Source organism: Corvus hawaiiensis, chromosome 5 (assembly GCF_020740725.1).
Source record: "Corvus hawaiiensis isolate bCorHaw1 chromosome 5, bCorHaw1.pri.cur, whole genome shotgun sequence".
Classification (NCBI taxonomy): Eukaryota; Metazoa; Chordata; class Aves; order Passeriformes; family Corvidae; genus Corvus; species Corvus hawaiiensis.
In genome coordinates this window covers 34,321,078-34,348,844 of record NC_063217.1, presented here as the reverse complement: position 1 = coordinate 34,348,844, position 27,767 = coordinate 34,321,078, and the positions used below count along the sequence as shown (strand labels likewise).

The 27,767-nt window shown below is 38.3% G+C and overlaps 1 protein-coding gene across 32 annotated transcripts in view; it reads left to right on the top strand.

The window, feature by feature from the left end:
• Positions 1–27,767, top strand: part of TENM3 (teneurin transmembrane protein 3) — a 1,328,112-nt gene that overhangs the window by 1,187,323 nt on the left and 113,022 nt on the right. For 23 of the 32 annotated variants that reach the window (XM_048302939.1, XM_048302936.1, XM_048302938.1 and 20 more), the window contains 4 exons: positions 142–379; positions 5,302–5,394; positions 8,041–8,145; positions 20,434–20,672. In XM_048302939.1, coding sequence (XP_048158896.1) covers positions 142–379; positions 5,302–5,394; positions 8,041–8,145; positions 20,434–20,672 — 675 coding nt within the window. The remainder of the gene's footprint in view (positions 1–141; positions 380–5,301; positions 5,395–8,040; positions 8,146–20,433; positions 20,673–27,767) is intronic. The other 9 variants (XM_048302967.1, XM_048302950.1, XM_048302964.1 and 6 more) reach the window with 2 other exon arrangements.

The following is a 27,767-nucleotide window of genomic DNA, read 5'->3' as shown; positions in this document are numbered from 1 at the left end:
ACAGAATGTCACTGAATGTCTGCTAATAGAATAATATGCAAATATATTAGATGATAGGATTAAATTGAATTTCTCGTTCTGCTTTGGTTGTAGTAAATGCCAAGATGTTGTATAACGAACTTTAATTTTCTTTCTTCTTAGAACAACCTCCAAATAACCAAGGCCAGTCGACCCTGCAGCCTTTGCCACCTTCTCACAAGCAACATTCAGCACAGCATCACCCATCCATCACCTCACTTAACAGAAACTCACTGACAAATAGGAGGAATCAGAGTCCGGCCCCGCCGGCTGCTTTGCCCGCCGAGCTGCAAACCACACCTGAGTCAGTCCAGCTGCAGGACAGCTGGGTGCTTGGCAGTAATGCGCCACTGGAAAGCAGGTAATTACTTAGGTACTACTCCAGACTCTGGCAATTCTAAAGAAAACATTTAGCTTAATGAAAGTTGACCCGCAGCTAATACTTCCCCTCATTCAGCAAGCAAAACTGAAAAGTTTTCAGTCCTAAAAAATATGTCCTCACTCTAAAATCTGCAGTGACAATCTTCTCCCTTACAGTCCTATTCCAAAGTAATGAGTATATTAATTTTTCCAGACAAGCATTTTCCTTCCTGTTCATAATCTGTGAATTTTGCCTGTTTGAAGAAATTTCTTGCCTTGCTTGCCAGATATGTTATGTGTCAAATATATACCATCATACAGATCAAATGTTAAATAACTTTCAGTAATAGTTTTAACTCTTATACTTGGTACCTTTAAAGAAATACTTATGTGAAACTAGGTGTTTTTAAAGGTGCCTAGGATTTGGTGAGACAAAAGGACTCAGTTCTGGTGATAAATGATAAATTTGTCCTTGATAACTGGTTCTAGGAAAGAAGCAGCTAATATGAAGGGTGACACTAGCTTTTTTAGATGCAGAATGATTTATAAAAAAAAATGATAGGACTTACTGGCACAGAGCTGAATTTACCTACAGTGATTAATTAGTACTCATGTAACACTCAATCAGCACTATTTTTTTATTAAAGGAAGCCATAATATTCCAATTTAGTTATTAAACTGAGCATTTATTACTATAGTGAAGTTGACAGTAATTCTCAAAAATGTTTATGAAATCCCTTTGGTTTATTCTTTGAATCCCTTTAAATTATGTTTTATAGATAGCGAAGATGATTTTGACTAATTTAAAAGATACATGACCTTAAGATTCTCTTTTAAGTAGTTTTTATCACCACAGATGTTTCAGGCAGCTCCTCTGTAAGACAGTTGGAATGGCTGTTCCTTTTCTTAGTTTTCTTGGACTCTCCTGTGTTATGAGACATAAGCACTGTGGAACAGCATTCCACTGAAGAGATTTCATCATCATATTCAAACAATCTAGTACATTAAGAAAGAATTTTCTTATAGAACAAAAAAATTTGTAGTGGGAAAAAGGTGTTTAATGTTTTCCTGATGCTAGTTAATCTCAGGTAGATGGGTAAGGTCTTTGATGTTTGCTTCTATTGACTTATATATTTTTATTGTGTTTAAAAGGTGTAGGACTACTTGAATGAGAATGCCACTTCCAACCTTAAGTATTTTTTGTAAGGTCTTTTCATCTTTTAAATATTCCTGATGGAAACCTAAGAGTGTTTTGAGTGTTCAAGTTTTGAACACTTGCGAATAAGTTAAAATGTAAAAATTTCATGTAAAAACTGACACAGCCCTACTACTGTGGTTTTTCTAATAGTCTTACTTGGTTGGAACTCTGGAGGTGAAGTACCCATCTTATTTGTCATTGATTTTTCCCTTTTGGTTAAGGTTCCCTGCTGAGTGTGATTTTCAGGCTCAGTTTCAACTATATTAACAACTTTGTGATAGGTCTCTTTCTTCATCCTTTTCTTGGACTAAAAGAAAGTTTATTTCCTCTTTAGCAATATTCTAGCTTATGCTTATTGTTGGGGGTTTTTTCCTTCTCTTTTTTTTTTTTATCTGACTTAGATGACAGCCATTTAGAGGTAGAGAATGTGAATGTCAGCATATATACACAACTATCTTTCTGGCTCTATGGGCTCATATTGATGATGGGTGGCATAAAAATGACATACAGTTTGCTGTCATGTATAGCTGAGCAGTGAATTGGCTGGGTATGTGTATGTGCATGTAGGAGACAGGGATGTATTTGCAAAGCCTGGAGGAGGTTTTAGTCCCTATCACCCTGCAGTAGTAGTGAAAGTGACTTCAAAATATGTATTTCATAATATTGGATTCAGTTGTGTATTTACTAGAACATACTGCAGTTTGGCTCTGTGCAAAGTACTATTAATGAGAATTAATGCATTTGTGTGAAGCATTGCTGTTAGTGGCTAAGTAGATGAACTGTGAGGTAACAGATCAGTGATGTCCAACAGAAACGCCAATTTACATTTTTTTAAATATAAAAAGACTCTTTGCTTAAATGTTTATGAGCACCTAAAACTGTAACTTGAATGAATTGAATTATGTGAGTGCTTCTTGCATCTTTGATGCCATCTTTAAATGACAATAAGGTTACCAAGCAGAGGCAGAAATTGTCTTCCCTCTATTTGGGCTCAGTAAAATCTACATTAACAAAAAAAGCAAGACAGTAAGAGAATATTTCCTGCAGGTTTCCTGCAGACTGCAGGACCCGTCATTGCACATTTAATGATCTTTACTATTTGACTGGTCCCTAGCCTGCTGTAAGTTAGGTTTATTTGTAGAGCCAATAGATCTGCTGGAGGAACCGGCACTAGAGAATAGTATGAACTTTGGAAGAAATCAAAAGCTTTCCATTTTGTTCCTTGAATTACTGGTTGGACAGCCAAAGTCATGCAAATAAATGACTATGAGTCAGGTCATATTCAGTCAATATGATAAAAGGTGATTTAGTAATTAAATGTTAGTAGGTTTTTTATTATCATTGAACTTTAAGTTTTTATTCACCTACTAGTTTTAGTAATGATTTCTTGAGCACCAGTATCAGTAGTTACATTCTCATGACTTAGTTTTAGTAGAATCTAAATTACTGATATTTAAAAATACATAGTAAATTACTTCTTTAAATGCTCTCTCTGTTAAATATTTGAATGTGCAGAATTTTTCTAATGCACAATCAATTATGAATGTTAGAGATGGACAGAGGAAAAGTATGTTAGAACTCATAAATGTGTAGATAAAAATAAGCTGGTAGCATCTCTTAGTGCATTTCCTGGGAAGTATTTCATTAATTTTAAGCACTGAATGTAAAAGATCAATTTGTTGGGAAGGGGAAATTTACATATTCCAGTCAAGGAATAAATCTCTGAGAATACTATGTAATCTTATCCAGAATCTGTGCTATTGTGCCAGTGAATCAAAGAAGAGCTTTGCTTTTTCTTACTAGATTTGGTGCATAAAATACCTCATTTCAAAGATGGCTGCATTTTGTATGATGGACTGTGAATTTTTTATAGAAACTAGCCAAGAAACTAACATGCTTTTCATAGTTTATACAGATACTACTTAGTCTTCTTTTACCACTTAGTCTTAAAAGTAGAGTGGTAGGTACATTACTGTATTCAGCTACTTACCTACTTATTTGGCCAAGAAAAAAGAAGGAATTGGCTGAAGAAATACTTGATGGCTGGAAAATATTTTAGCATTTTGAAGGATTTAATTAAAATACTGGAATATCTCAGAAATAGTATAGACAGTTCCTGGAATGTGTTACTTCAAACCTGTTCTGTAAACTTGATTCAAAATTCATTTTAGAATGTGAAGATTTTAGAAACTCCTAAAGTGTGATGAACATACCCATATTTCTTTATTGGGGTAGATTGCCAATGATCCAATTGCCTTCAGTATTGATTAAGGTGTGGAAAGGGTGTTGATAGTTTCCAGGGAAGTTTTAAATAAATTTGTGTAGAGGCTGATTGATTGTCTGCAAAAGCACAGTGTTGCTAGAGGTTAAAGTCTGCTCAAACCAGCTATTTTACACATTCCACCCACTAAAACAGTGCCTGGTTTAATCAAATTCAGAATTGTTCTGTTCTGTAAGTCTTCCAGGTTTTCACACATGGACTTGATTAGATATGTTACTTCTATTGAGAAGGTGCATGGTACATAATAAAGGTACAAACTGGGGATGGAGTTCAAGTCCTGCTCTTCTGAAGACCCTGTTTATCACTGTAGGTGTGTCACGTTGCTGATCTGCAAATTCAAGAAACAGGACTCTGTTTAGATTGCTGACAGCATGAATGCATTTGAAAAATTGACATGCCATAATTATGGGATCATTATATAAACACATTAGGAATTAAGTATTGTTTTCAAAGACTAAAGTCAAAAAGTTCTGTTTTCTTCTGACATTCTCTTACTGTCGGGTTCTCACTGAGCATCTGTTTGAATCCTAAAACACCAAGCCCATATGCTTTTATAAGCTTCCTTTGATGTCTATAGTGTCTTGCTTTAGATTTTTGCTTGATCCCTCTGGCATCTTTCCTGGTCAAATATCCCTTGCTGTCACCATAAGTACTTGGAATTTGATCATGCTGTGTATTTTGTCCCTTGGCTCTTAGGCAAGCACCAGTAGTCCAGAATTCAGTAGCATTTGCACAGTATTCCTTGAGTTTATCATTCCTGTTTTCAGAGGTACACAGTCATTGAAGTAAGAATGGACCCAAGTATTTTATGTTATCATTCCCTGTTTTAGATAGGATAAAAAAAATATGCAGTTCTAAATAAAATAATAGTGGCTTACTTCGTTTCGCCCCGTCATTTCCTCACTATTCCCTGAGAGAACCAGAGTCTGTGATGCTTCCTTTGCCTCTCCTGCTGCTGCACATTGTCATTTGCAGAACATGAGATCCCCATTCACTCTGGTAGCCAGCCCTCTGCGTATTTTGCTGGCTGGCTGGCTGTGCCAAATAGCCAGCAAGAGGCTGTCTTTTAATAGTCTCAGTTCACTTTTATTACTTCATCTCTGGTCCAGCCTCATCAAGTAAACAGCATCCCCCACTATGCACTGTTCAGTCCTTAAGCCTGTCTTGCCACAGGCAGCAGTCAGGAATTTTATTCAAGGACTTGCACATAAATAAGGGGTCACCAGAGGGTAACGGTCACCTCATGGTAGCCTTATAACACTGTGTCTTCAGGCTGCAATCCAGCATGTTGTTCAGAAGACATCATGGAAGGCAGATAAATCCCACATTCAGTTTTGCACAGAGTTACACAACAGAATTAGTATAATTCTTTTTTGTGGGATCATCCCATTCTTTAATTTGAAATTGCACCTCTAATTTCATCTTTTTGTATCTTTATGTATAGAGAATTAGAAAGTCAAGCAGTCCTTGCAAATGGTCATGACAACCTTATAGAGATGGATGTGTTTTCTCCAACATATCACGATAGCAGTTATGGGTATGTGACTCTTAAGTGTTTGCATGATGCTAACTGTTGACACAGAAGACAAAGTGTGATTTGAAAAAAAATTATTGCGATAGGAAAACATCTGGAACAAACTTACTCAGCCTTACATCTGATTTTTTAAAAATTAGTCTAAATAATGTCATACTGACTCATAGTAGATACAAAATGGAAACTCTGACTGCCAAATCTTGCTTGCTTTAAGACATTAAGAATGCAATGGACATCGTATTAATTCTCTATGGCCCAAGTCTGCAGGCCATTGCAAACTATTTGCATGATTACACATTTGCGAGATCTGATTCTTAGTTTGTGACTTATTTACTACTTAGTAAATATTTTTTACAAATATTATGACATTATTAATATAGCATAAAGGAAGACCAATCAAAGAAGTTAAGAAGAGTTACATACCTAGTCCATAATATTTTTACCAGCTAGTTGGAGATCGCAACTGCTGGTAAGTAACTGTAAATAGAGATTTCCATATAAATTACTATTTCAATTTACAATGTAGAACTGTTCCATATCTACTTAACTTTGTCAATAATCTGTGTCTAATTTTGGAACTGTGTTTTGGCATTCTTATGCCAAATCAATATAATTAGTTTCTGGTGCATACACACACAAAAAAAGAAAAAAAAAACCCTGACAAAGCAGTACCATTTCTGAACTGTTGATCATAAATTTACCTTTTTTTGTTTGCTTGTTTATACTCCACTAAAAATCAAATTTTTATGTCCAAATTCTGTTTTGCTAATGGTAACTCCTAACTTTATAAAAGGGACAATGTGCTATTTGATTAAATGAGGAGATCTGCAGTTGCCCACTAATTAATCTGTAATATATATATTGACACAGTACATTGATTTTCTTCTCCCAAAAACTCCTAAGCTTTCACTTAGCCACAAATTAAAATCAACAGCGGAAGAGAATGGTATGTTAAATTCAATTAGTCAGCCATTATCAGCAAACTCAAAGATATTGCAGATATTTGCCAGAAGATCCCAATATATTTTCTTCAAAGTAAAAATGTAAGCATATCGTATTAAAACAGAACAAAGCCAAATACTATTGTTCCATGTAGAACAATTATGATACAATACTGGTTCAGATGCATAAATGCTGAGGTAGTGTTAATAGAACCATGCCTGGTTTATGCTTTGTATGTTTGTAATGGAATCACCAAATGTAAGTATTTTAGCAAATGGACTATGAAATTCCTGTTTGCTGATACTAATTCAGGTAACAATACAATGAAATTTATCTTGTCTGTAATCCCTTCATTTTATCCCAAAATTATGCTAGCAGGGATCATCTCCTAGTGTGAAAGTTGTCCAGAGATAATAATACATCAGTTCTGAAGCATAATAGATTTGGGACGACAACATGCTATCAGCATGAAGATTCAGTTTATCAATGTCACTAACATACTGTGTCACAGCTAGAATCATTATATATTTGTTTCTTTGTTTTCATGTCATGCATGTATTACATTATGATATACTATTTCTTCGTTTGTATGGCTTACAGAGAGAATATTAATCCAATGAATTTGACAATTTTAGTGTTAAGAATGATTATAGAAATAGACATTTTACATAGAAATTCTAATGATTCATAGGCCTAGACCTAAAGAATAGTTGTTTATAGCTTCAAGAGATGTATTCACGTGCATTAATTATCATAAAACAGCTGGAAATCTGTATTTTAGTGATATGTATTGTTGGCTTTATTCTCTTCTCTAATGTATAAACATATATTAGTGTACCTGTTGACAGATCAGCTTAGTTTGAAGTAAGAAGTCTTTTTTCCTTTTACCTAACGTGATAGTCCTATTCCCCAAGTTACTTAGGTGTCAAAATCTGAAAATATGTAAGATTCACTATCAGTGAATGACTGTATTTATATTACTTATTGATAAAGCTTGCTAGTATTTTCTATTTCTATGTTTTTCTATATTCTGTATTTTCTGTTTTCTATTGTCCCCTCATTTTCTGAAAATTTCGTATTTTTTCCAGGGTTGGGGTTTGAAAACTTCCTGTTGTATTTAAGTACGAATTCTTTGCAAGGAAGTTGATTGGGGATTTTTGTCATCTGTTGGGGACAAAGTTCAGGAGAGCTAAGTTTAGGGCATGCTGTATTAAACTTAGTAGTGGTAGAGGAGAAAACTGAAAAAGGCTGAGTACAAAAGGAGTAGGAGTGCGTAGATGGATTAGTCCACAAGAAGGAACGGAGACTTGTTGGTTAAGCAAGGTGGGACATAGATAAAATGCTAGAGAACTAGAGGCTGAATATCTAGGATGAAAACTGAGATAATTTATTGTCCTTTACTGCTTGTGATTATTTGTGAAATCCTTTTGAATTGCATGCACCTCATCACCTGTAGGACTGACTCAACATGGTGAGAAACCTTGGCTGCTGGCATATGCTCTACTAATGACAGAAGCCAGAAATAATCAATTATTTTCTATCTGTGATGGCCTATGCAGATAAGAAAGCTTTCAATATGATTTCTAAAGTTTCTCCAAACTTCCTTAAATAAAATCACAAGTTAACACTTTAGGAAAAAAATTATCATCAACATCATAAATCTAGCACAGAAAACTTGCAAAATTAAAAGCTAACTTCTTTCTACAGTTCCTTGGCTGCAGCTGAGCTTACCATCCCAATAAGTGCAGGTCAAGTTGAACCAGAAGGGAATTTTAACAGATTCTGGAGATTCTTTCTGTCACATTCAAACAGGTGAGGAAACAATACCAAATGTCATGGCAAAACAAAGACCTGGATAACTGTATAATGCCTGCATTCAGCATCTGTGATAATGCTGATTGATCAAAGAGAAGTTCAGCTGCAAAAAGTTATGTGTAGAAATGAGAACCATAAAAGATAAAGCATCACCCTCCTCTGAGCATAAGATGTAATCCTCTGCCTTGAATCCATGAATGGTGGTCTCTCAGTTCTATGAAACTTGGCATGTTGCATATGAGAGACAATGCAAGCATAGTATTCAAGTTTTCAGCAAGGAACAAGGACTGGAAAATAGGAATGACTGTTGCATCACGTGTGTGCACAGTCGCCAAGTTGGCCACAGTCGCTGTAGCTCAGAGGTTGTGACAGTGCTGTTGCTGTAGTGACAGACTGTGGCTGTGTGAGTGACTGCTTATACTGTAGAAGTGGCAGCACAGAGTTCATCACGACTTACCATAGACTCCAAATTGTGAGAGAAACACAGCTATGGACATCAGTAAGTGAGCTAAGGTTCACACATCCATTATGATGGAATCTTCAGCCTGCTTGCAGCTTCAGGCAGAATCAGATCCTATCAGTCACTGGCAGAATAATACTTCCCTTCTTTAAATTCCTTCTGGTTTTATTTTCTTTTAAAATGTCCAGTAGCTCAGTCAGTCCAGACAAAATTTCAGCCTTTGTTCCAAATTCTGAGTTAATCCTTGGGTACATAATGCAGCTCTGGGTCTCTCTTAAAGTGTATTTCTTTTTGAAATACTCTCCATGTGTCTTTTGAGACATTTAAAGCAATTGTTCTCTTTCAACTTTATGAAGAAGCAAGGGTAGTAAAAAGATTGGAGGAGTAGTTGTGCTCTACATTTCTTTGATTTTCTGCCTGGAAACTGTAACTTACTAAATATTTAAGATAGGAACTGGCTACGGTTAGAATGCCTTATCTCAGAGACAACTTTTCCTGTCTCTGTCTTGTTAGGGGTATGATTCCAGAAGAGCAGAGAAGATAAGGAATTGTAATATAAATCCTTACTGCTCACATAAGCATTTCAGGTCCTCACTGCAAAATTCAGATGCTTTCCTCTGCTCTCCCTTCCTCTGGAGAGATGAGAACTGCAATAGCAGGAATATTGTATCAGAAATACTGAATTCAGTATCAGAAAGTGCAATAAAGGGCTGCTAAGTTCACTCCCAACTGCTGCCTCCTTCAGAAGTGAACATCACCAACAATATCAAGAGCCAAGTCACTTACTGTAACCTAGGTGGAAGTCTGTGTAAGTACTAGTCCTCTGAGAGACCCAGAGGAAGCCTGTAAGGCAACAGAGCTACTTGATATTTTTTCAGCGATACATAGATCTAGTTTCACTCTCATCTGGAAAGTGAGTAATGGTACTGTTCTGCAATGAACAGTATGAGTAACTGCAGTTGAGCCAGGTTTCCTTCCTTGTTCACCCAGCACAAGGCATTATTTGCATTGGACTCCCTTGTTCATTTCTGCAAAGTGTGGCTTAGCATTGTTTGTTCTCCTTGTTCATCTTCACAGAGTGCAGCATAGCAGAGAGGAGCACGAAGGAGCAGGCTTGGGAGAGCCATCTGATTATTCTGGTTATTTTGATCATAGATATGCAGAAATGAACTCCTCCTTCTCTGGGATCTAGAACTAGCAGCCTGAATCTGAATTTGGAGAAACAAATACTAGGATAACAGGTGCCCTCTGCATCCTGTAGCACTGTGTTCTTTCTTGTACTGCCAGGAAGGTGGAGGTGATGCAGAAGAAGATTAACACACCAAAGGAGAGGAAGTTCGGGGCTTTTGTCAGCATTCAGTCCTTCAAGTCATCATGTCCTGGTGACTTTCACAGCAGACTGGGGCACTGTCTTGTCTGAATTGCTCTTTGAAGCTTCAGCTGCAAGTTGCTATGCCTGACTTCTCCATTCCTTTCTCTAGCAGCCAGCAGATCTGTAGCCTGCAAGGGCCAGATGTGAAAAAACACACAAGCAGTAAAGAAGACACTTTAGCCCTAGAAGAACCTTTGTTCTTTCTTGAATTTCAGTGTTCAATTTTCAAAGAAGGCGGGTCCTTGGTGTAAACCCAGCAAATTCAAGCAAGTGTTACCATATGTAAAGTGCTTTTCTGAAACATTTCAATAATCTGGTAGAAGAGGCTTGTCTCCATTTCCCACAGATGTTTCCTCTGTTTTTGCATATGGATAATAGCTGCCTTCTCCTTCTTTCTTTCCTCCAAACTTTGATCATCATTTCATCTGATGTGATCTTGGAGCTTTTTCCAGGATTGTGATAGCATTAATACTGACCCCAAGGAAGGGGAAATTCACTTTTATCTCTTCCTAAGCAATTTTTTAATTGCAATTCTGCCCAGAAAATAAACTAAGACAAATTCACAGCATAACACAATTTCTGTGCTGGCTTGGAGTTATGTTAAATGCAGCCATATGGTTCTGTGGAAGTCAGTCATAAGCTTGTGCTAAGGGCAAACACCACCAGCTACGTGGTTTCATCTCAGAAGAATATTAAAAGAAGTTGAAGACAGGCATAAAGTGTTCACAGAGAAACAAAAATTCAATTCCTGCTAGAGCCTGCTGGGAAAGCTTATCTCATGCATCAATGAACCAGAGTTCAAATGAAACCTAGCCAGTAATTTCTGTTATCTTTTACATCTTTCATATAATGTCAGTCGGCAGAGATTAATCTTTTCTTTCTGTTTCCTCAGCTCAGTGCAAGGAATCGTATTTATTGATGTGGTCTATCCATTAGTGAATCGGGCAGTGCTCGCTAATGTCAAGTGGCAGGTGAGGGTCATGGTCTCTCTCAGAGACCCCAGTTCAATCCAGCATGAATAGGGTCTGTCAGCAGAGAGAGGGCACACCAGTCAGTGTGCAGTACTATGATTGATCGCGATCTTGGACCACTGTCTTTTACACGTTTAATGGTTTTCTCCTCGTTCTGACAGTTAATGTATCTTGTAGGGGTTTTTGAACAAACAAAAAAGCATGATAACCCATTCCCAGGAGGGAAAAATTCAGCTAGTTTTCATTAAGGAAAGTCAGGGAGAGACAAATACAAAATCTGAAATGAGAGAAGTTGGAGCAAACTAAAATAGCTGCAGCTCGATGTATCCCTTCTCTCCTTAACTTTCTTAAGATTAATTGATCTCTTTGAATGGAAATGGCAAGTGAAATGCTATGTCTTTACACAGAGATAGACATGCACTATCCCTGCATGTGTCTGTGATGATGTATTTGAGGTTGAGCTCCCAAGCCTTAGAAGTCTGTTCTGTCTGAAAGTCTATTCTGCCCATTTGAAACATCAGAAAAATAAAAATATAAAGTTGCAGTTATCCTTATGTCTCATTTGCTTACACTGGCCTCATGATGCAGCCAAACTTTTGTAGAAGGTTTTTGAAAAGCCAAATTATTGATTGCTTCTGTCGCCAAATAGGTGCATTATGAATTGGAACCATTTGAGGGCCAAAATCCAGTGGTTTATTTTTGGTTCAGGCAAGCAATCATCACAGTTGTGTTCATGACAAAACAGAATAGTTAACAGTTTTTATGCCTAGGAATTCAGCAATACCATTATATTAAACATCAAACCCATCAATAGGAGTACTATTGAATTCCAAGCAGAGGAGTTGAGTCTCCTGAAGTATTTATGCCACCAAAACACAAATTCACTAAAATTTACATTTCTCTCAATTTGCATTCACTCAAAGTGGATTTGATAGCTTTTCTCCACCTCTGGAGCCTTAGGAGAAAGCAATTGATGTGTTTCTAATTCTAAGTGTCTAAGGTGTAGATATTACATCTTGTGCCTTGCAGTGAATCCAGGCTGAAAGACTGAGGACCTTAGCAGAATGCATAAGACATTTTACCTGGGCTTCCTTAAAAATGTGTTAATTAATGTAATAATGTCCACAGATTCAACACCTTCAAGGCAAATAGATAATTTTTAATAGAGTTAGACACTGGCAGATTTGAGTTGGTTTGGGGAGGAAGATTAACCTATGCTCCACTATGTAAAAATTGGTGTGCTCATTTCATAAAATATTTAATTTTTGATTACAGAAAACAGAATGGCATTGCCTTAGCTGCAAGAGTCCAGTAAAGTACAGTGATCTTTTGAGTCTACAGTGGTCTCCTGTGCTGGTGATTGCTATTGTGTCCAGGGTTTTTCTCAAATTGCCAGGGCAAGAGATGAGTCAAATAAAACAAATTCGTGGACTTTTTGCTTACATGAAAGAAATTTTTAGAGCATCCCAGATATATCTAAATATATGGGGATATTTTGATACCTAGAGGTAAAAGAAACAAATGCAAAAAATGTTAGGGATAGTTTTTCTTTCCTCTTTCACCTCTCCTCAAGTCACTTTCTATTCTGTCAACTTCCAAATGTCAGTTTTGATTTATTCTGCACTGAAACAACAGGTATCTGAAAATAGCTTTCCTCATCTCCACAGTTGCCTTTGCCTGACCCATAAAAAGCCTAAGTTTTTCTTTTTTGCTTGAGGCAATTAGTTCTTAATGCTTTTGTGTGTTTTACCCTAAAAATATAGTGAATCAAACAGTAGTATTATAAAAATTTGTCTTTGTGTTCTGCGGGGCAAACAGTACATACTCATTATACAACAACAAGGGAATAATCAGTTGAATTTAAATTTAAATTGGTAGAAGAAAATATATTTTGATATATTGCATGTTTAGCCTACAGAACAAAATGCCACAAGACATCAGTGAGAGCATGAGTTTTGGACTGGTTAGAGAAAGTGCAAGCTGTTAGTGAGTAAGTAGACTGGAAGGCATTCATTCCTTCCCTTTGTACTGGCCACTTTCAGACAGGATGTTGTTGCTGATGGTCTCCTCTACTGCAGTAATTCCTGTTTCTGCTTATTTGGTTACAGTTTTACACAGCTTTTGTAAATGTTCTCTATCAAATAAGTTATCTCTTTCTCCACCATTTTTGGAATAAACTAACTTTCTCACTCTTCTGCATATGCTTTCAGGAATCCTACCCCGTACACTGGTTTTTAGACAGACACCTCCATCAGAAGTACAGGCCAGAGATCATTTCTGACATTGGATGCCTTTTGTAGTGCAGTCTTCTGAGTGTTAGAGCTATTCTTCCTCAGTTGTCTTCCAGTGTAATGATCTGAAGAGCCATGTATCACTGACTGGATCATCACGGAACAGGCCAAACATTGCATTTAGGACAGTATAGGAGACCGTGCTGCAAGAAAACCTATTCTGCAGTAGCACTAGGACATTTTTTACTGATCACAGTGGAATCTCTCTATTCAGGAACATGACCAAATGAATAGATTTATTCTCTATCATATTTTTCAGGTGCCGTTAGTGTACAATGGATTGTACAAATGTACAATGTACAAAAGGATTCAGGGCTTTTAAACACATATTTTCTGAATACAGTTTTATTCTGGATCAGTGGTATTTTAGCTCTTAAGATGAGGAGTGTTTAGTTGCTGTATATGCATAAGGCCTAGCAATATTGACCTTTATTCTATGATAGCAGTTGTCAACTAAACAGTAATGCACAAAATATCAATAGCTGCCATTTAATCTCACTGGCAGGGTGATAAAATATGATGCATATTCTGATGTATTTTGAGATGTTCAGTAGAATTTTGCTGGGCCTTATTCACAATTCCGTATTTAGTACAAATTTTGTAAAAGTCCTGTGTGACTTTTAATACAGTGTGACATACTTGCCATGTGATTCAGCACTCTGTTGGCAGGGTTGCACTGTATGAAATAATTTAAAACAGAACTAAAATGCTGCCAAAAAAGTTACTTGAAATTATAAGGTAGGCTTTTTTACATCTTCCAAGTATTGCAAAGTATTCTATATATATCTGATACCCAAAATTAGTGAAATTATTCTTTAGCAAGGTGAAGCAATTTCAGAATAATCTAAAAAAAAAGTCATGTATCTAATGTAAAAATTGCATTAGGAATGTTAAAATTACGCAGTTACTCTATTCGGATTGAGACCAGTCTATTTATAAATTAATGTGTAACATTCCTTTTTGCTTGGTGATAGTTTATATAGTACTTCTGGCTGTCTGGAGTCTAGGGCCTTCCAGATGTGTTTATGTAATATTGCATTCATTGATGCATAGTATCCATTTTCTTCTGAACTGTGGTCAAAAGTTCTTGTCATAGATCCTTGCATAAAGAAAGTTATTCTAAATCACTTTTCTGTTGCTGGACACCTGGCTATCTTATATCAAAAGTATTTGGGCTTCTGGGCTGAGTCTCACTGTCCTTGAATATTTTGATAGTCTATCTCCATTTCTATGAAGACACAGTTTTCAGTTAACTTAATCTTTCTGCCAAACTCATGGATGGCTTTTATCACTTCTTTTCCCTCTTCTGTTTTCCTGTTTACTGGATTTAGTAGAGAATGCTTCGATTTTCCACAGAGGAAGTGGCAGCACAAAGAAAATGTGATTTGCTGTGAATTCTCTCCCCTCGCCAGTGTGAGAAGGAAGAAACCATCTGCATGTCAGCCAGTACACACCAGCACTTGGTGCTCAAAGAGTACTGAGTTAAATTAAAAGCATGATTATTTTACTTTTATTCACATGCCTCTGTTTTCTGAGCGGACGCCTTTGAGGTTTTTGATGCTGTATTTCTGTCTTTTCTTGTAAGGGCAAAAGCTTAATTAAAATGCCTGCCATTTGTGAAATAAGGGTATTTCCCAGCTGTCTTTGCATCCAAGGATTAGTTTATGGCATAACTTTGTATTTTGCTACCAGTCTGTAGTTTAGATTTGTTAGGTACTGAATACTTCCCACCTAAAATGTTACGATTAGCTGCACTTTTTAATAGCAACATCTATTGAATAGGTTGGCAGAAGTGTATATTGAGTAAATGTAAAAGTAGAATATTATTTGCTTAAAAAGTTGAACTGAATTATTTAATAATACAGAACTGTCTTGTCTTGTAAAATATTAGCATGATTCACTGGATTTTTGTACGCCATAGCTTAATAAAATATTTAAAGTGCTGCTTACGTGAAGATCTAGCAAGTGCATGTTATGTGATCAATTTTGAAGGGAAGATACACTATTGCAGATGGAATAAGCTCCCTATGAGATGAAACATAGTGTAATTTCCCGTAAGTCAGTGCCTGGTCAAGTAGTGCAAACGGTTTAGGCTTTGGAAATCAGCTATTTGAGTTCCATAGTTTGAAAATACAAGGTAGATAGATATATAGATAATTAAAATCATTTGTGGATGGATTATATTTCAAGAGCATAAGAATTTCAGCATTATCTGGAAGCAGCCTGGATTTGTTGTCAGATACCATATCCTTCTAAGAGTCTCATAGGAACAGTTTGGCATGGCTCAGTGAGGCAGACAAGATGTGCAAGTCTGATAGCATTACACTTTAAATACTTATCACTCGGAGTTAATGTAGCAGGAGAGTCTCTGACAACTTTGTTAGTAACTCCACTCATTAGAAATAGAGAGATCCAAACAAATTTTCTTAACCCACATGAAGATGCCAGACTGACTTTTCTGTCATTATTTTTCCCTCAGCATTCAGCCAGACAGTGCAACCACTCTGGTGTTGTATTCATGGGATTCAAAGCAAAGGAGAATAGCTTAAAGTGAGGAGCTGTGCCATGTGCTGCCTAAGACAACACATTCCTGAATTCCTACTGTTGAATTCCCGCGGCATTCTTCTGGAGAAACTGGCTGATCAAGGCACAGACAGGTGCACTCTTCCCTGGGTAGAAAACTGGCTAAATGGCCGGCCCCAGAGGGTGGTGAATGGAGTTACATCCAGCTGGTGGCCAGTCACGAGTGGTGTTCCCAATGGCTCAGTATTGGGACCAGTCCTGCTTAATTTCACAGAATCACGGAATAAGCTGAGTTGGAAGGGACCCACAAAGATCATCGAGTTCAATTCCCGGCCCTGCACAGGACCATCCCCAAGAGTCACACCACGTGCCCAAAAGTGTTGTCCAAACACTTGCTGGACTCTGTCAGGTTTGGTGCTGTGACCACTTCCCTGGGGAGCCTGCTCCAGTGCCCAACCACCCTCTGGGTGAAGAATCTTTTCCTAATATGCAACCTAAGCCTCCCCTGACACAACCTCAGGCCATTCCCTCAGGTCCTGTCACTGGTCACCACAGAGAGAGCAGTGCCTGCCCCTCCTCTTCCCCTCATGAGGAAGTTGTAACTGCAATGAGGTCTCCCCTCAGTTTCCTCTTCTCCAGACTGAACAGACCAAGTGACCTCAGTCACTCCTCATACGGCTTCCCCTCAAGGCCCTTCACCATCCTCATGGCCCTCCCTTGGAAGCTCTGTGATAGCTTTATATCCTTATATTGTTGTGCCCAAAACTGCACACAATATTCAAGGTGAGGCCACAGCAGTGCAGAGCAGAATAACCACCTCCCTTGCCCAGATGGTGATGCTTTGTCTGTTACCAACAATCTTTACCAGTGATTTATTAATGAGGAGATTGAGTGCACCCTCAGCAAGTTCACAGAGACAGCAAGCTGGATGGGAGTGTTGATCTGCTGGAGGGTAGAAGGTTCCACAGAAGGAACACAGGCTGGATCAATGGGCCAAGGCCAATTGTATAAGGCTAAATAAGGCCAAGTGCTGAGTCCTGCACTTGGGTCGCAAAAACCTCCTGCAGCACTACAGGCTGGGGGCAGAGTGGCTGGAAAGCTGTCTTGCAGAAAAGTCCTAGAAGTGCTGGTTCACAGCAGCTGAACATGATTCAGCAGTGTGCCCAGGTGGCCAAGAAGGCTTCCTGGCCTGTATGAGCAATAGTGTAGCAACAGGACCAGGGAAGGATCTTCCCTCTGTACTTGGCACTGGTGAGGCCACACCTCGAGTGCTGTGTCCAGTTCTGGGCCCCTCACTACAAGAAAGACATTGAGGGGCTGGAGCAGGTCCAGAGAAGGGCAACGAATCTGGTGAAGGGTCTGGAGCACAAGTCCTGTGAGGAGTGGCTGAGGGAGCTGAGGTTGTTTAGCCTGGAGAAAAGGAGGCTCAGGGGGGTGTTACCATTCTCTGCAACCACCTGAAAGGAGGTTGTAGCCAGGTGGGGGTTGGTCTCTTCTCACACATCACAAGCCATAGGACAAAAAGAAATGTCTTCAAGTTGCATCGGAGGAAGTTTAGGTTTGACGTTGCTGCCTGTTCTGAGCTTCCCTTCCCCCTCCCCAAGACACTTGCCTCTGCCATGTGCTCTGAACCCCTTTGTTCCAAGCACAGGCAAAACCAAATGTAACTCCAACTCTTTAGCAGTGTCTGATTGGCCGGTCACCCCGGGTCCGCCCCCCAGTCCTCCCCTTTCCCCTTCTCCAAATGAAAGAAAGGACCAAGGGGGGACCTGCCCTTTTTGGATTTGCAACTCTTTCTGCGAACATCTTGTCGTCTGTTTCTATTTGAAAGCTTCTAATTGCGGAAATTAGGCAGACCAAAAGCTATATTTCTCCCTCTTTGCTTCTGCTGGTAGTATCAGATTTGCAGCTAATCCATTTGCCGCTTTCAGAGCTCCTGAAATGCTGGATTGCCTGTGCTACCTCTCTAGGCTGCCCGAGGCTAAGGCATTGAACTACGAGCCTAGCCGGTAAAAAGCTGTAAGTATATCTCCTCAGTTGGCTATTAGGAAAAACTTCCTTGAAAGGGTTGTCAAGCATCAGAACAGTCTGCCCAGTGAAGTGGTTGAGTCATAATCCCTCCAGGTATTTAAAAAATGTGTAGATGTGGCATTTAGGGACATGGTATAGTGGTGAACTTGGCAGTGCTGAGTTAACAGTTGAACTCAATGATCTTAGGGGTCATTTCCGACCTACATTTTTCGAAGATTCACATATAAAAGTTACAATTTTCTTTCATTACCTTGATGCCTGAGGTGGACTGTCACAGTTATGACAGTTCACACCATTGCTGTCATCTCTTGAGTTTATCTATGGGATTAACTCCTGAAAGGCTTTGAGAATATGGATTACAGTCTCTAGTAGTCTGTGGTCTACCAAAGCCAACATCAGTTCTCACTTTCTCAGAGAAAAAAAAAGGAAAATATCAGTGGCAGAGTGTTATATTGCACTGTTTTGTTAAAGCTTGAGTTCTATTCAAGTGCTCGTATAATGCCAATTTCCACTTTTAGTCTGTTGAGTCTAACAGCAAGAGAAGGAGGATATGAAAATTGCAGGTTGGTCAGGCAGCTTCTTATTTTTAACATGGAAGCTGGTGTATAGGAGGAGTGTTATTGTATCTACTGTATGGCTTTCCTTCTGTCCCCTAAAACACTACACATTGCACATGGAATGGGGAACAGCTACCTTTGTATTTGGCATTTTCTTGGGATCTGTGTAGGCACTGTTTGTGAAATACACCTGGACAGAGCATTTACCGTATGTAGGCAGGAATAAAAGAGCAATAAAGGTCAAGTGAATAAGACACTTTATCAGGACTTAATGAATTTACATGATCCTGTGAATGTGTACAAAGTAATGCTGTTGTAAAGTGTAAACATTTTTACATAGGCTAGTTATTATTTTAGTGTTTGCTACATTGAAAATGTCACAACTTTTAATGAAGTACCTTCTTAGACAGGATTTAAGCCACTGGGACTTTGTCTTTTGAGATTGTTGGTTATACTCTGAGCTCAGAAGCCAGAAAAATTTGGGATATGCTGTTGTGCATCAGTAGATCTAGTGCATATCCTTCTGTTGTTGCTGCCATCAAGTTTAATTTGTTCAGAATGAAGTAACCTAGGTAAAATATTTCATGGAATCATGTTTGTAATGCAAGTATTTTCAAGTAGAAGGCCTATGCCAAGATGTTCTAATTCATCTGTTAACCTCCCATAGCAAAGTCACCTGTAAACAACAAACCTTGTTTATCAACTGCTGGTATTTTTCTCAGGCAGCAGTGGGGCAAATTAATTTCTAGTGTCTCTACAGTGTAAATTGGTCCATTACTATGCAAGAATCCAAGCATGTGTCCCAGAGAATCAAAGCCCCATCAGCTAAGAAGCAGTTCACAGTGCCACATGGTGTAACTAGAAGGGCTTTTCTCATGCACAGCCAGCTCAGCTGGTGCTAGATCCTCTGACCCGTGCTGTATAAGTGACAGGCAGTAGGCAAATACAGCGTAGGCGTGCACTTACCTTCAGGAGGAGCTGGGTATCCGCAATGCATGAGCGTCTCATAGCTATGGCAAAACCCAAACACCTTTCTGGTTCTATTTAGCTGAGCGGTTGGTAACTTCAAAGTCTCCACAGTAAGCTTCACCATTTTTAGATGTAATCTATTCATTTTGCAGAGCGTAATTAAGTAAGGGCAAGCCATATGCTACAGAGTTGCCAACATAACAAATCAGTGGGAAACCCCTGGTGCAAAGACCTTCCTTTGAATGAGGTTTTGTTGTTCATAGAGTTGGGTACGTGCATCTGGAGAAAAACTCCAGGTAGAATATGCCATGCTTAGAGGCTCTTTCAAAGTAATTATGATTGCATGAACTGAAATTAAAGGATTCTACCATAGAGAAGCTCAGGGAGTAATATTTCCTTCAGAAATTTTAATTGAAAAAGTAAACTGGTAACTGCTAACTCACAGTGTGTCTTAACTGTGACTTTGCTTTTCTTATCTGTTGCTGGTTTTTGGTCTTCTTAGTAAATATATTTCTTTAGAGTACTTCTCCTATGCTGTAACTAGCTGCTTTATCCATAATCAGATCTTTTTATGGGAAGATTTTGTGCAAGTAGATGTGAATTAGTGAGTTCTGAGTACTTAAGACACACCCAAAAAAAATTTTTAACTGACTATTTTTGGAAAAGTTGCCAAAAGATTATAACTGAGAGATTGCTGTTTTCCTTGTACTTAACCTAGGAAAGCTGTGATAAGTAGTGTGGGCTGCAGTCACATTATTGACTTTTTAATGGAGTTCTCTGCAGTCTGTTGCAGGAGCCAACACAAATAAACAGCAGCAGAAAGCCTGTCCTTACTTGTTGGATAAACTATGAGAGACTTCCTCCCTGCTACACTGTATTTTGGGTAGTTCTGTTTCCTGATACCAGTGTATTAATGTTTGGGGGGCTTTGGTCTTTAGTTAGTGTCTTTTTATGTGTGAGCGTCATGACAAGTTATTGCTTCTATGACCCTTTGTAGATTGGATGTTGTTAGCTATTTGAAAAATAGGCAACATCAAACAAAAGAGTTATGATTGCCTGTGCTCCAGCTTTATTTACTTTTATACTTTACCATATGCTCTTTCTTTCACAGGCATTTCCTATTCAAAACAGGAACAGGGACCACACCGCTGTTCAGTACTGCAACACCAGGGTACACAATGGCATCCGGCTCTGTTTATTCCCCTCCTACTCGGCCACTACCTAGGAACACTCTATCCAGAAGTGCTTTTAAATTCAAGAAGTCTTCGAAGTACTGTAGCTGGAAATGTACTGCACTCTGTGCTGTAGGGGTCTCAGTGCTGCTGGCAATACTGCTGTCCTACTTTATAGGTGAGTTCCATTTTTTTAACTGTCACTATGAACAGTGGTGTCTGGTGGATTGCACGTGGACTGGGACATACTAACCTTTAAATAGCGAAGTCTTTGGTAACAGTAAAAGCCACAAGGATTTAATGGAAAATCACAGTTGTTTAGAGAAATCAGAAAATTTGAATATTTTGCAAGCATTCTGTAGCTCATTCAGTGAATTAACTTCAAAGAAGTATTTGAACTACAATTAAATTATGTGGGGTCAAGTTCTTATGAAAGTATGTGTAAAATATAGGCTGTAAAAACTCCATTATGTGAATATAACTTGCAGCGTATCTTTGGAGCTATCATTTTGCAGAAATACAATCTTTAGGAATGCTAACTATCATGTATTTCATCATTACATACATATATGTTTGTGTGTAAAGCTGGCGCAAAAGTCTAATACAGATGTTTGATTGTGAAATAGGGAAAATAATTGTCCAAAAGGACAACATGCAGTGAAGATGTAGACTTCTTCCTCTCTTGTGGGTTGCTTATTTTTAATTATTGTCACTTTTCTCTATTTGTTTGTTAAATTCCATTTCCCAAATTTTATTTTAGAAGATTTCCTTCGTTTCTTAATCTTTTTAATTATTTTCATAAATGTTCACTATAAATATTATATAATTTGAGTTTTAGGCAGTTAATAGGAGCAGTTCTTGGCTATGAGAAAATGTGTCCTTGACTTTAATAAAGGAACAGAACAAGATCATTTTGCACTCCCAACTTCCTCTGCATCTTTGTCCAGATTACAGATTTTTTTCCTCTCTGAGTCCGTAAATGGTCTTCAAAGACTTTCTTTTAACTGATTTATTAATTAGAAGTTTAGGTCACTACAGTTATGGAAATAAAAGTGTAATGGTCTGGTTACTGGCTGCACACAAGTTTATAGTCTTAAGGAGTCGAGGAAAGAAGATAGAAAGAAGAGAGTCAATCTCTCTTTCCTGCCCTCTTTTTAAAATCAGTGTTAATTTATAATAGAGCCTTGAAGGCCCTACGATCCTTAAATCCTCATTGTCGTCATTCAAACAAGCTTGTTGCATTTCAATGCAAGATGCAGCATAAGCTGTATAGAGCCTTTGAAGTAGTTCTTACTGAGCTGAAACTCCTGTGAACAATGCAAGAAACTGAGTTGCTGAGTAGCTGGAGAAATTCCCCTCTGACCCAGCAAAGCTGAGCCCCCTGAGCACCCTTTCCACCTCAGCTGCCAGACCCAAAGAGCAAAAGACATACATGCAAATGTAGGCCTGGCCGCTGCTGTTCAGCCTCCTTCAATCATTGGATTTGTGGTTATTTTGTGTCAATGCGCAAGGAATTTAAAGGTGTGTTTTAAAGTTAAATTTTGACACTGGATTTTTTTTTTAATGGGATTGAAATAATCCCACTTACAAAACACATTAATTGTGCTCAGTCTCTGTGGTATTGCCTCATAAATCATCAGAAGTAAACATCTGCTACTAAATAAATGCATAAATACAAAAGAAAGAATTCAGGATGAAGTATCACTGTCAGGAGCTGGGAAAAACAGCCATACATATAGTAAAACACTGGAGACCTGATTGTGAGCTGAGCTCTACACTTTGCTAGCCCCAAAGAGCCAGATTACTTATGAATCTGAGGGGCACAGGAAGATAGCTGTACCAGATTATTTCTCCCATAGGCACATTAAGAAATATAAGCATGTCTAATGCACCTCTATTCCTGTATTCAGGAAAAAGAACCAAGCTTTCCAGTGAGCAAGAGCTGAAAGCTCCACACATCATTTATTCACATACCCTGTATAAAAAAAAAAATTAACTGTACAACATTTCATTTCATGGGTGCACGCCAGCTCACATCCTTGCTGAAATAAACAATGCACAATGGCCTTCCTCTGCCCACAGTCAATAGGGAGCTCAATGCCTACTGGTGATATTACACATCTTTCAGCTAACTCAGCAATCTAAATGTAAAATTCAGCACTCAGAGATGCTCTCTAGGGAACTTTGTGTCCATAAAATCACGAATGGATTGCACTCATTCATATATGTGGTTTTCCCATCTCTGCAGATGTAATATCAAAAATATTCTCCATTTAATAGGCCATCCAAGTATAAATCAGTACAAATCGTTAATGTAAGATGGAAACACTCCTTCATCTTAGTTAACCATTTCATAGAATGGTTTGGGTTGAAATAGACCTTTAAGATCATGTAGTTCCAAACCCCCTGCCATGGACAGGGACACCTTGTGCTGTACCAGATCGCTCAAAGCACCATCCAACCTGATCTTGAATACATCCAGGGATGGGACATCCACAACTTCTCTGGGCAACCTGTTCTGTTGTCTAACCACCTCACAGCAAAGAGTTTCTTCCTAATACCTAATCTAAACCTGTCCTATTTCAGTTAAAGCCATTCCCCTTTCTCCTGTCTTTGTGAGAAGTCCCTTTCCAGGTCTCTTTCAGGTCCCCTTTAGATAATAGAAAGCTGCTCTAAGGTCTCCCCAGAGCCTTCTCTTCTTCAGGCTGAACAACCCCAACTCACTTTTAGTCTGTCATCAGAGGAGACATGTTTCATAACATAGGTGTGAATGGGAAATGACTGAGTGGGAAATTAGTTGTAACATAAAAAGGGAAGGCTTGCAGTATTGTGTGACCTCTAGCACCCTGTGACATGCTTCCAGTACAGTGGTCTGGCATCTGCTGAAGTTTACAGCAGCTGAGGTGGCATGTCACATTTGTGTAGCAAGTTAGAGACATATTTTGAACAGAGATATGTTGCCACAAGTGTGAAAATGCTACCGCCTTGTAGCATGAAAGAAGGAATTCAGTATGAAGTATCACTGTCAAGAGCTGGGAAATCACCTGTTATACAGCATGATTGCTGCAAAATATGCCAGTACACGTTGATAAGGAGCATAGTGAGGCTGATGTCCATTGTGTGACTGTGGCAGCTGCAGACTGAAGGGCCAATTGACCGCTCTGAGTGGTGGTGTAACCAGGCCCGTCTCAGAACTGCAGAGATGAACATGTCATGCCCAGGCTTATTTTAGTTACAGTGAGTATGGGGTAGAGAAAGTGACTTGAGATCCTGCTGCCTCTGCTCAGGCGACATAAGGCAGAAGAGACAGTTTGCTAGACTTCATGTCTGCCTTTGCAGAGCTGCTCAGTCAATTACTGCTCCGTCAATTAGCCCAGCCAGAGGAAGAAGCTGCATCAAGAGTCTGGTGTGTCTTGCACTTCTTCCATCACTCTGACAGGAAAGACTCCTACATTTACAAAGTCTGCAAAGATGAGGTGAGAGCAGAGAGTGTCAGCATGGGTAGAGACCGGAGCAAACACTACACTCTAAAGCCACTTAATGCAGTCTTGGGGATCACAAGGAGTTGGAAATGTTATTTCAGTATAAAGGAAAGTCTTCCCATGCCAAACTTGCATTTCTAGCCCTCGTGGTCTCTCTCAACCATTCTGCAATGTACAAAATATTTAAGCTTACTATTCCTGTCAATTAGACCTGCTAATTGTAAGAGAAAATAGAAGCGAGTTGTGGAAAATGTTGGTCCTTTGTTTAGAGGCTTCATCCACTGTTAAATGGTTGAGAAAGAATTAAAGCAACAGAAACATGGAAGTGGTGAACCAAAAGATAGTGCAGCAACATATAGAAGACAGGAATTAAAAACAGCTCTAGTTTAATGTAAAGGATTCAATGAAAAACTCCCTGAAATAATGGATTATAAAATGGGGAGTAAAGAATTTAAACTGCTTCATTTTGGGATCAAGTTTACACTGGAATTTCTTTAAGCTTCTCATTTGCTTAACTTCTGTCTGTAATCAGATTTGCAACCAAGGAAAGAAGCAACGTTTTTTCCAACGTGAAGATTTTAGGATCTTTTTCCCTGTTTGGAAGACTCGGAAGAACAGTATTAAGTATAAGCCATTAAAGAGTAAGAAGTGTGAAGTTCCCTTTGTTTGACCTCTTTCTATATACAAATTAACAGCTTTAACCAACTTGGTACAGAGAGATCACGTGTGAGCCAGAAAGAGAGTCCCATTTTACAATGTGGAGGCAACATAGAACTTTTTCCTTTGTTTCCCCATGGCTTTCGGCCTCCTTTGGCATCCATCTCTTGCAGCAAATGAATGAAAGGCAAGTTCTGTAGAGCACCTCCTAGGTCAAAAATGAGCACTAAGTCAAAGTTTCATATGTAACCACCATCCTTCAATTCCACTTTTTGGGATCTTTCTTGTCCACTCGGGTTTTCCTAAGGGAAGGAGCTTGTTGTTCTTGGATGTGATTTTTTCCTGACAGAAAAATCCACTGTGTAATTATGGAGAACTAACCAGTCAGAAAGAGTTGTTTCCAATATGTTGTTACATATCACAGACTCTGACCAGCTGTATTAACAAACTGATTTGTACTGTACTAATTATTTCTGCTGTAGTGTGGGTTCAGCAATTAATGGATGAAATTAATGAGAATTTGGGGACCTCAGAGCCCCTCTTTCTTCCCCAGGAGTTGCTCTGGCAATTGATTCTCCATTGCCGATGGCACTGTCTTGACATTGTCTAAATCAATACAAGAATTTACTGCCATTTTCACTGTACATGGTACTGAAGAGGGGAGCAGTTTTCCTCAGTCATTGCTGGAATTGCACGATACCAGATTCAGTCAGCTAAGCATGAAGAGTCGTACACTGAAAAATTGCATGCGTCTCTCATGAACTTTGCCTTATGTCTGCTAAATAAGTTTCTATGAACATAAAACATCATTTGAATGCACAGTAGGACCTGAGCTATTCAGTCAGGCCTTTCCTGTCCTGACTGCTTCACAACAACCTGTCATACTTTCAAGTCATTGAGCATTTTACTCCTTGCGTAACATGGGATTGATCATTTTGTTAGCCTTATCTCAGCAGTCAGTGGTCAGAACAAGAATATACACCAGCCAGCTATTCTTGGTGATAAAACAAGTATTTACATGTCAGTGATAACAGAAGGGCATCTCTTCTGTAGGAGGAATAGAAAAACAAAAACAAAAAAAGGAAAAAAGGAATTTTATTTCACTAAAAAGGCCACATGACTATTTTTGTCACTATTGCCTTTATCATTTTTTTATCACCGCTTTCTTTATCTATCAGTACTTTTTTGCTACTTAAGTAAATCCATTTTGGATAGAAAAGAAAGCTAACATTTAGACTTAACTGATGAAATGTCTTTTGGGAAAACATGTATTTTAGTTGATATTTCATTCTATGGGAAGCAGTCAAAAAACTTGGGTTCTGCTATGACACAGATGACCATACGATCGTAATGCAAATTTCAAAGGAAATGTGAATGGAAAAGATACCAGGCTAGAAAACCATGTTTGATAATTACAGATTTTTAATAATTCCTACACTGTATAAAAACAGCTACATTGTGCTTATTCTGCAATTATTATAATATACGCCCATGCTTTTTGTCATTCGAAAAATGTTACTGTTTTATCATCATCCCAAGATATTAAAAAGAAGCTGAACATTATATGCTGGTATATTTCTAATAATGCACAACTATCTTCAGAGTTATCTCAGAAACTTCTCGAGAATAAGAACAGAGCAACTTAAGGGGTTTTAAGGTAGAAAGAGAAGAAGGAAGAAAAGGGGGAAATAGCAAACAAGTTTCATTATTAGAGGAGACTGACACATCAGAAGTATGCACAGTGTGAAAGATAGTGTGTAACTATCTGCAGGTGAGTTTTAAGTAATTGTTAAAAATTATTGTCTGTTTCTGTAGACTGAGGTTAGCTTTCTATGTCTTCTGTGCTATTTCTGAGTTTGTTATCTGTGATTCTCCCATATTTTCAGGATTTAGTATGACCGCTGCTGGCATGCACATCTCTTCCCAGATTGCAGAGGATGAGATGCCCTTCCTGTTGAGTTCAGGCACGGAAGTCATAGTAGGGCAGAACCACTCTCCCCAAAAGTAATGGATTTAGAGCCATGACAATTACAGAATTGAATTTTGTGACTAAAACAATGACTAAATATACCTGTAACCAAAATAATCTATTTTACTTTATCAATAAAGAACATTTTAATATTTCTTTTTGATTGCAATGCCAAGTTAACATTATTCTGCTGTTTGTAAAGCTCAGTTACTGCCAGGAATAAGGAAAACAACTTAGTTAATAATGCCATTTAAATGAAATTTTTATTACAATACCCAGCATAGGTATTGTAATTAACAGGCATGAGGGAGAATATGGTTTAATTGCCATTAATCACCTTTACTTTCCTTATGTGTTTATGGATACTGTTTTTCTCTTTGACATGCATTTAATTTTGAGCATTGTAATGCTGTTGTCACTGAGAGTTTCATCAAGAACTTTTGGCTTTCTTCATTCTCTTCCCATTTCTGTCTGTTTCACTCAGCTTTGCTGGGACCTTAGCTATGTCTGGAGCTTTACTGAGGTGTGTGGGTTGGAAATATGTTCCCTGTCTACAGATATGTGGCAGATTTTTACAGTTAGCCAGGTTTATGCTCTCAGCCCATTTCTTTTTCCAACAAATTAAAGCCATGAGGTAAACTAATATATTTATATATCTGATTCTTTTAAAAAAAATTCTGATTTTCCTTTTGATCTGTTGTCATCATTTGAAGGAAGTGCTCTGAGATTTTACAGTTTACCAAATCTACATATCACAATGTATTCAAACTACTATGCAAAAATCTACAGCAGGGAAACTTCTTTTATGTAAATCTTTCTGAGAAAGCATGCCAGCTATCTGAGCATGGCTCCTTAGCGTTGTCTGATTGCACCAACGCACTTTGCAGAACCACATTGCTGTTCTCATATTCTTGCTCATATTCTCACATATTCTTGTGAGCAAGATCCAGCCTATATCTGGATTTGTGAAGACAGCCAGTGTCTCCAGCACTGCAGAAAGTACATCACTTCTTGCAAAGTGCAGACTGACTAGTCATTTTAACAATCCCTGGGGTTTTTAAAGAAGGTTTTGTTTGTCTCTAGTGCATTTGGAGGCAGCAGCAATGCTCCTTGTCATCCTTTTTTTTCAAAATTAAAGCTTGGTGGGAAGTGGCTACCTCTCAAA